The sequence below is a fragment of the Leptonotus elevatus genome, chromosome 8 (assembly GCF_054856555.1).
Source record: "Leptonotus elevatus isolate MCC_2025b chromosome 8, RoL_Lele_1.0, whole genome shotgun sequence".
Classification (NCBI taxonomy): domain Eukaryota; kingdom Metazoa; phylum Chordata; class Actinopteri; order Syngnathiformes; family Syngnathidae; genus Leptonotus; species Leptonotus elevatus.
The window spans coordinates 24,156,922-24,170,294 of record NC_141246.1 but is presented as its reverse complement, the minus strand read 5'-3'; the positions used below and the strand labels follow the sequence as shown (position 1 = coordinate 24,170,294).

The 13,373-nt window shown below is 36.4% G+C and overlaps 1 protein-coding gene across 8 annotated transcripts in view; it reads left to right on the top strand.

Moving 5' to 3' along the window:
- The window catches only part of sorcs1 (sortilin-related VPS10 domain containing receptor 1), a 223,613-nt gene that overhangs the window by 149,000 nt on the left and 61,240 nt on the right, over positions 1-13,373 (top strand). For all 8 annotated transcript variants that reach the window (XR_015095776.1, XR_015095777.1, XR_015095775.1 and 5 more), the window contains exons 7-11: positions 1,885-2,003; positions 2,141-2,230; positions 5,488-5,667; positions 7,749-7,895; positions 9,016-9,118. Coding sequence is in view for 5 of the 8 variants with exons in the window: in XM_086082258.1 (XP_085938384.1) it covers positions 1,885-2,003; positions 2,141-2,230; positions 5,488-5,667; positions 7,749-7,895; positions 9,016-9,118 (639 nt within the window). In the remaining 3 variants the exon portion in view is untranslated. The remainder of the gene's footprint in view (positions 1-1,884; positions 2,004-2,140; positions 2,231-5,487; positions 5,668-7,748; positions 7,896-9,015; positions 9,119-13,373) is intronic.

Below are 13,373 nucleotides of genomic sequence, written 5' to 3'. Positions count from 1 at the left end.
GGGTTATGCTCAGGTCTGCTTAGGGATGCTCATATGTTTACATATCCCTACTATGGAAAGTTATGAGCACAACTGTACATGTGCAAAAGCTAAACATTGACACAAAAATGCTATGAATAGTGACCAAAATTCCAATGCACATCTCTACTCATGTCCACTTCAACCTCTGAAAATATCAAAACAGTTGCCACAGTATATACACACACACATATGCACACAAATATGAATGTGAAAAGAGGGCAAGACCAATGTATGTGACCTATAACATATTACAAAAAAATAAAATTCAAATAACAGTAGTAAAGAATATTAGCCTTATTTTGTCCTCATAAGAAGACACAATAAAAAGGATTGTCTTCTTAGCCTTATACTCAATTCAAAGTTAAGATCTTAAAATAGATTTGCACATCTGCAGCAACCAATACTACCAATTACCGGTAACCAGCTTGTTTTAGATGTATCCCTCCTCCAACACAGCTGATTCAAATGATTAGTTTATCAGTAAAATAAAGAGTATGAGAAGAGATGAGCACGTGTTAAACAATACATTTTGGGATGTGGGCACTGTGGGCTATTATGCTTTTGAACTCGAATACAAATTGGTTTCCACTTCCTAACATGATATCAGGCTACAGCCACTGCAAACATGTGCTTAACTACCAATTGTTGGCTAGATTAAATTAGCTAACATCAATGCTACTTTGTGTCAGCAAGCGCCACAGACACAAAGTAAGTGAAGTTGAGTTGGATGCTTTCGGTTCAGTCATGGATGTATTCCGCAGTAACAGGCTGTATGGAAAAAATATCCCTAAGCTAAGCAGAGCCACATAACGTGGTTGATGTGAATTAAACGAAGCCTCGAGGCAGAGATTCTGCTGCTTCTTTTTCTTCTTCAGCTTTGATTTATATAATTTTAATAAAACAAACTTAAAAGGTTAGAGAAAAAAAATGGACGAAGTTGCTTAAAAGTCTGGAATTTTTACAATAGTTGGGTTTCCATGATGACCAGGAAGCAACTGCGCCGTGCGATGACGTCATATGAGTTTGCTTTTGTAATTCTTGATAAACCGTAGCGTTTCTTTGCTGTTTTCCATCTAAAATAGCATTAATATTCCAAAAAGATCGTCTTCCCTCCCAAACATACCTTACTTTAGCATCCGCCATTGCTTTGTGACTACAAACGTACGTGTGATGTAATATCCGGTCAAAACGTGCGACGTGTATCCAGTCTTGTCAATGTTTATTCGCAAAACCTGTTTCCATAGCCAACATCCGCATTTTCCTTTTTTCTATACGCTTTAAAATCCATTCCTCCATGCATAAAAACGTTTGCAAATTTTGGGCCCTTTTTCGAATTTCTAGGGTTTCCATTTAGTTTTATTTTCGCATTTCTTTAAAATTCTAATAAAAATGGGTGGATGCAAACCCCACTATTGTTGGTGTTTTCCAGATAGGCAGTGCCAAATAAAAAAATATTGTTGGAAGAAATATGGAACAATGAATCAATGCTTGTCTTTGACATCAGCACAACAGACAAAAGCCAATCATACGAAGGCACAAAGCAACATTTGTTGTGTGTGACTATCACTATTGATCATGTGCACGTGGAGCGAGCCAGCACATATTTGGCAAAGGACCGTCCATGTGGGAACCGACACTCTCATCGGACTGCAATTGAAGGCAAATAAAGCAATTGGCCTCTTTGCTCATCTATCTTCACCTTCAACTAGCATCACGATTAGTGAGACCACTTTATTGACACAAGTTATATGGAAAGGCCGAAAAGGCTGTCTGGCTTTATAGGAAGGTTGTCTATCTTCATTGGTTAACAGCAAGACTGATGCTTTGGTGTGTGGTTGTGTGTCTGTGTGTGTTTGGGAGCAGAGGCACTGTATGTCACCTGCAAACTACAGAACTGCACAGATGCCAACAAGGGCAAACCATTCCCTGGCTACATTGACCCCAATTCTCTGGTAGTTCAAGATGAGTATGTGTTTGTCCAGGTGGGTGATTCTAAAGTTCAACATCAAAGTGTAAACATTTTAGCGATGTAAGATATGAAGAATTAAAGCCATTCTGGGGTCGTTGTTCAAAACTCTTTCATCATAATTTGTCTTGCTCATGTCATTAACACCTGTAGGTGTCGACTACAGGGAAGCCAATCTACTATGTGTCTGCGAAGAGGGATGTCTTTACGCCAATGAAACTGCCAAAGTACAGTTTGCCCAAGGTAATCAACACTGCCCAATTATTAGAGAAGTTACAATATCTCAATTACGTTTTTTTATGATTGCATAAACACTAAAGACAAAAGAATTACCTAATTATCAACACCTTACACAAACGTTGGTCCAGATTTTCACCACTATAAATAAAAAGGTTAGCCTCACACTTTTAGCAGAACAATACACACAGTGATTTGCGAACCACTGAACACACGTGTATACATTAGACACGTGTATACATTAGACAATAGTCACAGAAGTACTACATCATACTGTCACTTCCTTGCAATTCCAAAGCACTGACTGACAAATCACAACACTCATGAGCCAGTTGATTAAACTACACGCACATTCGGTGTGCAAACACGATTGCTTTATTGTAGACAAACCAATCAGGTTTGAGCGCTACAAAAATGCAGCAGGTAAGTTCACCTGCTTACCCCCAAAATGAAAGAAGTCAGAGGAAGAAAAGCGAGAGTGAGAGGGGGAAATTGGTGGAGAACGGGCAGGAGGTAGAGGTCGAGGAAGACCTGAAATAGGAAGAGAACGTCCTCAAAGAAGAAGAGGGCCAAATTTGTTAAATAAAAATTTGACAACACTATTTATATTGGCATCAACCATGGTTTGACGCTGATGGAAGCTAGACTAAAAGTTCAGCCAAATCGTAGCAAATTTACTCTGGCATCTGTCAGAAGGATCTTCCAACAAGAAAATATTTAGGTTTTTTTAAATGCCAATGAGGATATTGCCAACGATGTTGATGAAATTCGCTGGTCAGATCCTACTAAGTGATTTGTTTAATTTATTTTATTCAGGGTTTTTAAAAAAAATTTTTTATTTATTACTTTACAGTAAACTTAATCTGTAGCCTACTGGTAGTACAGTATTTTTAATTGTCTATTTTCTGGATTTATAAGTGTTGGGACATTTTTTTTTGTGTTTGTCCAGATTAACTGATTTTGGTTATATGAAGAGAAATCAAATCCTATATTCAGTAATGTGTAGCCTTGAATTTGTTTTTAATTAATTTACCATGTTGTATATTTGCACTTTCTTTGTGTACTACCATTACAGTAAGTTAAACATAGCAGTATGTAACTGGTTCAAACAGAGTTAAATCTTATTAAATGTCTGTATTTCATATGGTGACATAAGATGGTTTATATGTATGTGTTTATAGTTTTTACAAGAGTGATTCATTTTGCACAGCATGAGAGATGTTCTGCATCTTGTGTGCATGGTTGTTCTAAGTGTGTTAGTGTTTTTAAAATCCGAGCACTGTTTTCTATTTTGTGCTTAAACAGTCGTAACAAAACTGTTAATACAATGTTATTCAAAGGAAAATGCCATGTACTTAATTGTCAATATTAAAAGGTGCATTGTGCCATTTAAAAAGGTAATGTTAAAGTTGTTTTTACATCATGCATGCTCCACCAATGCCCAGATGAGTACGAAGAGCCCTGACTGCACCTATCAGCTTTTATCTTCCCTTTATAGTAGAGTGTGTGGACCCTCACACTCCACAGTTTCTTTTTCTTTTTACCTCATTTGAAGTCATGTCATCGTTTGTCAACTGTGGCTGTCGCTTTAAGATCGTGCACGTACACACACGCGCACCATGAACGAGCCTGACACAGATGTTGCAGTTATGCTCTGGGCCAGAGGTGGCAGTCACGAGCAAAAAAGTGACAAACTGCACAAAGATCCTTTAAGGAGCATTCCACAAGTTTAGTTGGCAGTGCTGGCAATCCTCTTCATCCAAAGTCTTATTTAAAAGGAACCCCGAATGTAATGACAAGTTTGCTTTATATTTTTTATTTGGTTGTTGCTAACATAATTATGAGATTCATTTTCATTCAGTCATTTCTAGTTTAATACATTTTGTACAAACTTTATTTGGACATACACCGCCATTAGGGGCTTTTCCACCACCGGAACTTTTGGAGAACTTTTCAATTTACCTTGGTAAAATGCAGTTTGCGCGTTTTTCCACCAACAATAATTTCCGAAAATCAAATTTGGGGGGTGGGGTTGTTTTTATATCGGCTGGGCTCAATTTGAATTAATAACAGAGAACTTTAAGACACTGTGGAAACACAATAAAATTCCCTGCGGAACTTTTGCAACCAAGAACTCTCTTTACCCAGAACTCAAAGATCCTGGGCTTGTTGGTGGAAAAGCTCCTATAGTTATTTACGTCGCAACACATTCAGTGCACAGTGACGTAGAATGGTGGCTGGCTCTCTGCCGAGCAATGTGAAACGCTTATAAAGAAAGCAAGGTAAGCCTCCATAGCGTTCCTAAAGAAACAACACACAATTGGGAAAGTCACCCTCCCCCACGCCTTGCCCTCGTCATTCACCAGACGCATTCTAGGGTTTTGATTGTCCCTTTAGGAACGGTACGGAGACTTACCTTGCTTTCTTTATAGACGTTTCACATTGCTCGGCAGAGAGACAGCCGCTATTCTAGAGTCACTACGCACTGAATGCGTTGCGACGTAAACAACAATGGCAGCGTACGTCCAAATAAAGTTTCTACAAAATGTATTAAACTGGAAATGATTTTTGAAACATGAATCTCATAGTTATGTTAATAACAACCAAATAAATAATATAGTGCAAACTTGTCATTACAGTCAGGGTTATTTACAAAAAAAGAGCTTCCCAAACTGCATGGTAAATGAGTGAAACAGTACAATATACCAGCAGTATAGTGTTGTGTTTAAGCATTTAAACACATTGAGACCAAAAGTAACTTAGTGTATGAAGAGAGATGAGACAGATGTGTTATTTTGTGTTGTTCAATATGCCTATACCTTTGTCATAGCTGCAATAACAATTGTTGTTTTTAGTTCTTCTGGCAAGTTGTATTGCACTGGAATAAGCTCACTGCAAGGGGTTATTATCAGTCAGAAACAACATTGCCTCAAATGTATAATCGCTGCCTGATTACGATGATAAGATTGATATATTCTTAATGACTCTTCCCTTTTGTGTGGGGATAGGATCATTTGCATGGGTAAAAGTCCTAAATATTGTAGTAGTTATTGAAACATTAAACACGATCTTTTAGAAACAATAGCCAGTATCCACAGTCAGTCAACACTAATCTCCATGCCAAATGTTAGATTATATAATTCAATTTGGACCTACTTATGCAGGACATTTAAGGTATATCTTATCATGACTCTTTTCACTTTAATAGAAGCATATATAGAACAAAAAGGGCATAACCTGTAATGGTTTCACCTTTCTTGCAGGACTTGCATGTCATCAGTACGGACGAAAACCGTGTTGTGGCAGCAGTGCAGGAGTGGAACCAGAATGAAACCTATAATTTGTATGTGTCTGACACATCAGGTGTCTATTACACTCTGGCTTTGGAGAATGTTGTCAGTAGCATGGGCCCTGAAGGAAACGTCATGGTTGATCTATATGAGGTAAACAATATTTTAAAATGATTCTCGCTCATTGTTGGTGGGCTTCCTTAGCATGTTACCTTGTTCATCAACATTGTCTGGGGTGTGCTGTGTGGGGGCTTTGGCATGCAACCCCTTTCAGCTGCTGATCAATACGATGATGGCTGGACACGAGGAAGAGGTATTCTTTTCTCAATCACACGGTTATGATTTCCGGATAAATGATCCCACAAATACAGAGGCACAAAGGGTGAGATTGACAAAAATAAATGTTTACACAGCGAGGAGTTACAACACAAATCTCTGGACGAAGCCAGGAGAAAAACAATTAACAAAAGTCGCTTGCAAAACCTGCAAGGAAAGAAAAGTAACAAAAACACACCCAAGAGCTATAAAACCGCACAACGCAAATAAACAGAATAATAAATAGAAAACGAACTATACAAAGCGGAGAAACTAAAGGAGACTTGGAAAAACTTCACATGGATATCAATCACTCAAGCGTAAAGCTGAGAAAACAAAAAATCATGGAGCAAAAAGGACTCAATGCGTGGATACCAAAACACTCTGGCAGAAAGCCCAGGAGACAGTAACATAAAACTACGGATCAAAAAGACTCACGTGAAAACTGGAAACAAGGAACAAAACTAGAAACAGGAATTTAGAAACTCGAGATCTGAATAATGCACTTAGACGAGGACGTTGCAAAGTCAATACTCCGACGAGTGCTGGCCGTTCCAGCCCTTATAAAGCGTTGATTAGGAATGAGAAACAGGTGCGGCGCAGGAGGACATGCCCCTCTGCTCAATCAGAGACTGAAAAAAAAAACACACTGTACTGCCATGGCACGTACATTTTTCAAATAACATTAGACATTGATTAAAACGATAAACTTTGTTTTTGTCTGTGTCTTCAAAACACATTGTGTAAATCTAAACCTAAAAACATTCCAAAACAAAAATGTCTTTATATTTCAATTCAAGGTGTCAGTTTGTGGAACAATCTGGATTGTAAAACCAAATCATCTTAGTCCATCTGTATTTTTTGTTTTTTTAAAGAAATGTATAAAAGCACAATTACTACAAAAAACAATCAAACATATATAACACAAAATCATGCTGTTTAATTAATTTGTAAAATTGTTATGTTGAAAACATCTTGACTGCTTGCTGATCACGGCAGATATCACAAGCTTTACTTCTTTTTATCCCCTTTCATTTATTTTTTAAAGAGTGAAATAAAAATTTTAATTGAAGTGAAACTAAAATGTAAAAGGTTGTGAGGCATATATTATACATGTGTTTGATGTACAAATACTACTCTACTACTACTACTAATAATAGATTTTATTTGTAACACACTTTACATTTATGTTTAGTGCTCAGCACAGACAACAATAAAAGCACACAGTAAAAACGGTCAGTAAAAAGTCAAGACTAAAATCAAAACTGCTACTTTACTGTTAACACCAACATAATTATAACACAATCCAAAGATTAACATAAACTAAAGTTGGTGCCACACAGTTATAATTTACAGAGAAATCAACAACACATATCAATTTAATCAAAAAAAGAAAACAAAAGAGTAAGAAAATAATTAAGCAGCTGAGGGTGCTGCTCATGCCTTTACTTTGGCTTGGGCAAAGGAATTGAATCCACTGTCTTGATTGGGGTCACTACCCAGAATGTAGGATATTCTAAATCCTTCCTCTGGGACAAATTGAAGTGCGTGCCAGTTATGAAAATGGAGTTTCATTGCCTGATACAACAGCATATGACTCACTTCAGTATCCCTAAGCTACTCCTCCTCGAGCAAGCAGTCAGAAACATTTTAGAAACACATCAGGCATTTACAAATGCCCACATAGTCGATCATTTGCCACTCACTGTTTGTAGCTATATTTGGTCTTGTTGGGAATACAGAAGAGGTAAGCAGGTGTGATTGTGTTACTTTGGTACTTGAGATTGTCATTCCATCCAATGTAATTCCTTTCATTTTCACCAGTCTGACTGTGAGCGATATAATTTCAAGTTAAGTCTGTTATTATTATTATTATTATTAGTTTGATTCTGAGTTTTTGTTTTCGTCTGATTTTACAGGTGGCAGGAATAAAAGGCATGTTCTTGGCCAACAAAAAGACAGATAAGCAAGTCAAGACATATATTACCTACAATAGAGGCAGAGACTGGAGGTTATTACAGGCACCAAACAAAGACCTGCGAGGCAATAGCATACATTGTATGCCAGTGAGTATCTGCATGTATTTATCAATCTATCCATTTTCTATACTGCTTCGCCCTCATAAAAGTCCAGATGCAAGAGTACTACATGGACTGGTTGCCACCAGTCAATCGCAGAGCGCACATGGACGAGCAACTATACACAAACACCTTTACACACAGTGACTCCGTTTACATGGACACATTTATTCGGATTAAAAGCCTGATCAGAATAAAAAATGCTTCATGTACAAACCATGACCTATTGACCCCAAATCGGTGCTGGATCATAGAGCCATGTTGGCTGGTTGACACACACCTGTTATTTTTTTCTTTCATTTCAACCTTTCCCTTATTTTCAATTACTTTCATATTGTACATATCAACATTATAACTCAAGCTCAATACCAGGTCCTGGGACCTATTTACCCTACAAGAGTGCAGGATGTTGTTGGCTGATAGGTAGGCCAGCTCAAAGTGTTCTGAGCCAGCCCATCTTAAAGGTTAACCCGTTTGATCTAGTCTGTGACCTTTCGTTACAGACTTGCAGGGGAACTGGGTAAAACAAAATAAATGTGATAAATGTTTGTTATATCTGAATATATTGGTTCACTGTCAAGTAGATTTCACAAAATGGGAAAACTTTTTTAAAGAGTTTACCTCTGATGTGTTTTTTTAAAGGCTTGCTCTTACCAAAGAGAAAAATAGTATACCGTAGATATGGTTATGATTTGTGATTGTAGATATTTTGTAAACATGGCTTTATACACCAAAACGGTCTTTCTTCAGTCTGCCATTCTGTAGCATGCATTGCCTTCTACCCGTATTATAAGGCAATTTGTCCGCAAATGTCAACGTTTTAATAAACCTCTAACCAGCCTGTCACCGCATGGCCTGCATCACTGGCATTTTGCTTGATCGTAATGAGAATTGTGCTGTTAAAGGTTAACCAAATCAAAACTAATGGTGGGCCAAGCCAATAGAGAAATGGCATATTTGATACACACTGAATGGCAGGGGAGGACTGCACATCTAAATTGTTGCGTCACCTGTTGGGATTTTTGTTTTTTTTGTGCTGCTTCTGGTTAGTCTTGATAGTTTTAATAATTGGGGATATGACTATTTCTGTTTTTGTTTGTTTACACAGCCATATTGTTCATTGCATCTTCATCTTCATGTCTCTGCAAATCCCTACACATCTGGAATCATAGCAAGTAGGGACTCAGCACCTGGGATCATTGTAGCATCAGGTGAGTTCAAAGCATTTTCTTTTTCTAAACGGAAAAATCCCTAAACAACATAACACTAGATACAGTAAATCAAAAATACCTAATAGATAGTCAGTTACATATACACTTTGGGTTAATGAGGCAATGTCTTTTTGATTTTGATTCACATTTAGTGGATCCTAATGTTCATGAGGTCGAGAGGATGACATCCCGCGAGTGCAAACAACTGTACACTATACTGTAGTCTCTGAGTTCTCCCTTTAAGTCCTTGAGATTGCTTGTAAGAGCTGACGTTTGGGAGAAAAAGTGTGAAGAACTTTATGAATTCAGCTTTTATAAGACTACTTGACACTTCTGCAGGAAGCCATGGCTGCTGTGTGAACATGCACACAGATGTGGAAAAGTGCCGCTTCAGTGAGTTTTATATGAAAAGCACAGAGTAAAGGACGACTCAACTTTTACGTGCTTTTATTTTGTGCAAACGCTATTTAAAAGAGGGAGAAGTCTGCTGTGAACTCCCTTTAATTTCTAATCAGGTTTGGTACAAGAACAAGAATTATATATTTTTTTGGGGTGGTATGTCCTAAAACATTTAGCATTTTAAATGAAACATGCATCTTTTAAGTTATTATTTTTGTCTTTATTGATTTATTTGTTTGTTTGTTTGCTTGTTGATTTGTTATGTATTTATTAGGGGTGTCAAAATTAGTGCGTTCATTTTGAGTTAATTTAAAGTTCCTTTAACGCCACTTCTGTATTTTTTTTTACCGCCCCTTACTTAGAAAGTTTGTACTGGGAGAATTCTAGTCACAACGCAGCAGACACATCCACGTCAAAATTTTGCAATAACAAATTTAATAATAATGCTTATATTTGTGGAGACTGGGTCAAGTTGTATTTTACAATTTTAAAAATGTGCAGAATTTCACAAGTTACTTCATGTTAAAAATTAGATATATATATAAAATATATATGAAAAGAAAAATGCACTGAGCTGTCACCAACGTCTTACAAATACAAGTATACCATCTAGTGGCAGAAAAATGACCTCAACACAAATCAATATCACACTCGATTTTTACAGTCCAGTACAGCTTTTTAATTTTAACTCAATTTTATGAATTATTATGAAATGACTGTATCAATGACTAAAAGATGCAGCCATATTTCGATTAGTTAAAAAAAAAATCCACTTTTATGTACTTTGAAAAATATTTTATTGTACATTTTATTGTATATTTAGAACAGATATAAAATTATTAGATTAATCGTGAGTTAACTATTGAAGTCATGTGATTAATTATGATTAAAATTTTGGATCACCTGACACCCCTAGTATTTATATCACACCTTGAATTATAGAGACACCCTTCAGAGCTATGCCAGGGACTCACACTATACGAGAGATTATAACGTGCTCATTGCAACTTGTGCTACCTCACAGGGAAGGACAGAGCAGCATAATTTCATGTCTGCCTCAGACCAGCAGTGTTTCCACCAGAAAATGAGACAAAGGAAATACTCATAGTGTCTCACTGTGGAGGAAAAGTAAAAAGTGCCCGAAAATGAGACCACCAACCCCTTGGGTGCATTCACACCTCTGTGATATTTACTCCCACATGCGCCTCAAACGTGTAAGAAATGTGAGAGTGTGATACAATACTGATACATTTGTAAATGTATACATTTTAGGTCATGTTTTAAAGTTGTTTTTGACCTAATCTCCCTCAATCACACATCTCAATGTTTTAGGGTCAGGTTTTCTTTTCCAAATAAAGTGTTTAACATTAATGACAAAATCATTTTGGAAAAGCAAGCTTTTCAAACTTTTCTAAGTGAACACAAGAAAAATGTCTCGAATCTGTCCCTTTTCACAGTAAAAACTTGCTTTGATTGGAAAATAAGTCATAAACAACTGTAACAATTTATTTGGTTTATTTTTTTGCTAGTTGTCAGTAAGAAAATTTGTGTTTTGAGTGTTGCATTGACATGTCCAGCAGAGTCCAGCATGTCCAGCAGTTAAGCTGATAACCCTGGAATCACCAGAATGATTTGTGTTTTGTGTAACTTCTTGCAAATTTCATTGTACAGGCCTACTGTATAATTAATACCCAATAATACATCCCACAAACACGGTTGGGAGGGTTACTTTAAAAATGTAGTCCGATATAGTAACAATTTGTTTTTAGATAGTACCATAAATCCAAGTGCTATAATATTAATAATGTAACTTGATTACTTTTAATCAGTTTTGGATAACTCCAATATCAAATACAGTATGCTTAAAAAAGACAAAATAAATAAATATTAATGTTATATAAAGTATATCGATATATATACACAGGTTTTTGTTTTGTTCTGTGTTAAATGTTGCATCGTCGTTTTGGAATGTGGGAGAAATTACAATCCAGAACGTAAAAACTGTGAGACAGACATGTTGACCACTTGCAGATAGATAACTTCACTCTGTGAGGGGAAATTAGATTTGCTAGCATCATAATACATTTTTGCAACCATTCCAAATGATCAGCATTTGTTCTGAGTGAAATGAAAAACAACAACAAGATAACACATACGCACACACACACACACATACGCTGTTATGACCCTTTTGGTGTTTTTGCAACAGAGAAAGGGACTAACACTGAAGTAAAAATTTAGTGTGAACAAAATCGGTCTCTTTATAGAGAGAATCAGGTGCACAATTGAGCAAAAAGCCACAGCCCCACTCCCCATGACACATGCAGGACTTAAAGTACTCCGGCACAGTGCCGGCTTTCCGGTGTAAGATATTTTGGGAAAAGACAAGCCCTAATATATGTGTGTCTTGCTTTTTGTATCCACACCATCTGTTGCATCTTGACCAATCTAAAGTGTTGAAAATGGCTTGCTTGCTTTGATGATGCAATATACTGAATAAATTCAAGAAATGCTGATTCAATATAAACCTAGTAGGGCTCTGAGATCTGCAGACTTGGGTCAATTAGTGGAGCCTAGTGTTCAAAGTAAACATAGAAACCACATTTCGCTGCTATGCTGCACACAAATGGAATAAGCTGCCAGTAGAAATGGGAAGTTGCTGTACTTGAGTATTTATTTTGTAGACTACTTTTTCCTTTTATCTGTTACATTTTAACATGAGTATCTGTACTTTTTACTTGATACATTTCCAAAACAAGGCTGTTTAAAATACTTGACCTGGAAGAAAAGGCAGCCGTCAATGTCTCCTGGTTTGGCCAATCATATGAAGTGTTACACACGGTCCCCTACTTCCCAGCTTGTGATTGGCTCTACGACACGCTATCACATGACGTCCAATTGGCTAGATTGGAACAACACGTAAATATGAAGGCTATGCATGCCGCCACTACAGAGGATAATTTGAACTTGATAAGAAGAACGCTGCAGACTGCCAATATGAAGGAAGGTTCAATCAGTTTTAGATTGCACTTCACACTGGTTAATGTTAAAGCCAGTTCTTAACTGGGTGAGAAACCCAGGTTGATAAATAGTTAACTGCAGGAATATACAGTATATATTGTTTTATGTTCCATAGAGTTACCTTATTATTATCATTATTATTATTGTTATTATTATTATTGTTATTATTATGCTTTCTTCAGGGTTTTCTCGAGCATGTGCACTTTATTTTTTATTTATTGTATTTTATTTATTGATTCAGTTTTTTTGTTTATTCTAGTTACGGTTTTTGTATTATGATGATATGCTTTATTGCGTTGGTAGCAGGGTTTGATGGCAAGTCAATTTTTGGTGGGGATGTGGGGGCTCGGTGGTTTGGGGGTGCGTTGTTATTGGGGGGGTGCTCAGTGATTGTGTTTCGCTGTCGATCAGACTGTCTGACATGGATGAGTTTGCGAGAGTTTTTGCGAAGGAAAATTGGAGACTGTTGTAGTGAGAGAAATGAAAGAGGATTGGAGAGAAAGGAGATTTTTGAAGTGTTAAACTGTAAAAAAAAAAAAAAAAAAAAAATCCGAAAAAATGAAAGAAAACATAAAATATTTGTATCTGTTGTGTTTTATAAATTTGTTTGAGAAATATTTGTTGTTATTAGTCATAAGACTATCTTTCAGTTCTGTAAATATTTATTATAGTGTGTGCAGTCTTACTTGAGGTTAAAATTAGTTTGAGAATTATGCCATCCAGTTAGGATATATGCATTGTTGTTGGTTGATAAAATCTGATGATGATGGATGAAGGATATATATATATATATATATATATATATATATATATATATATATATATATATATAATT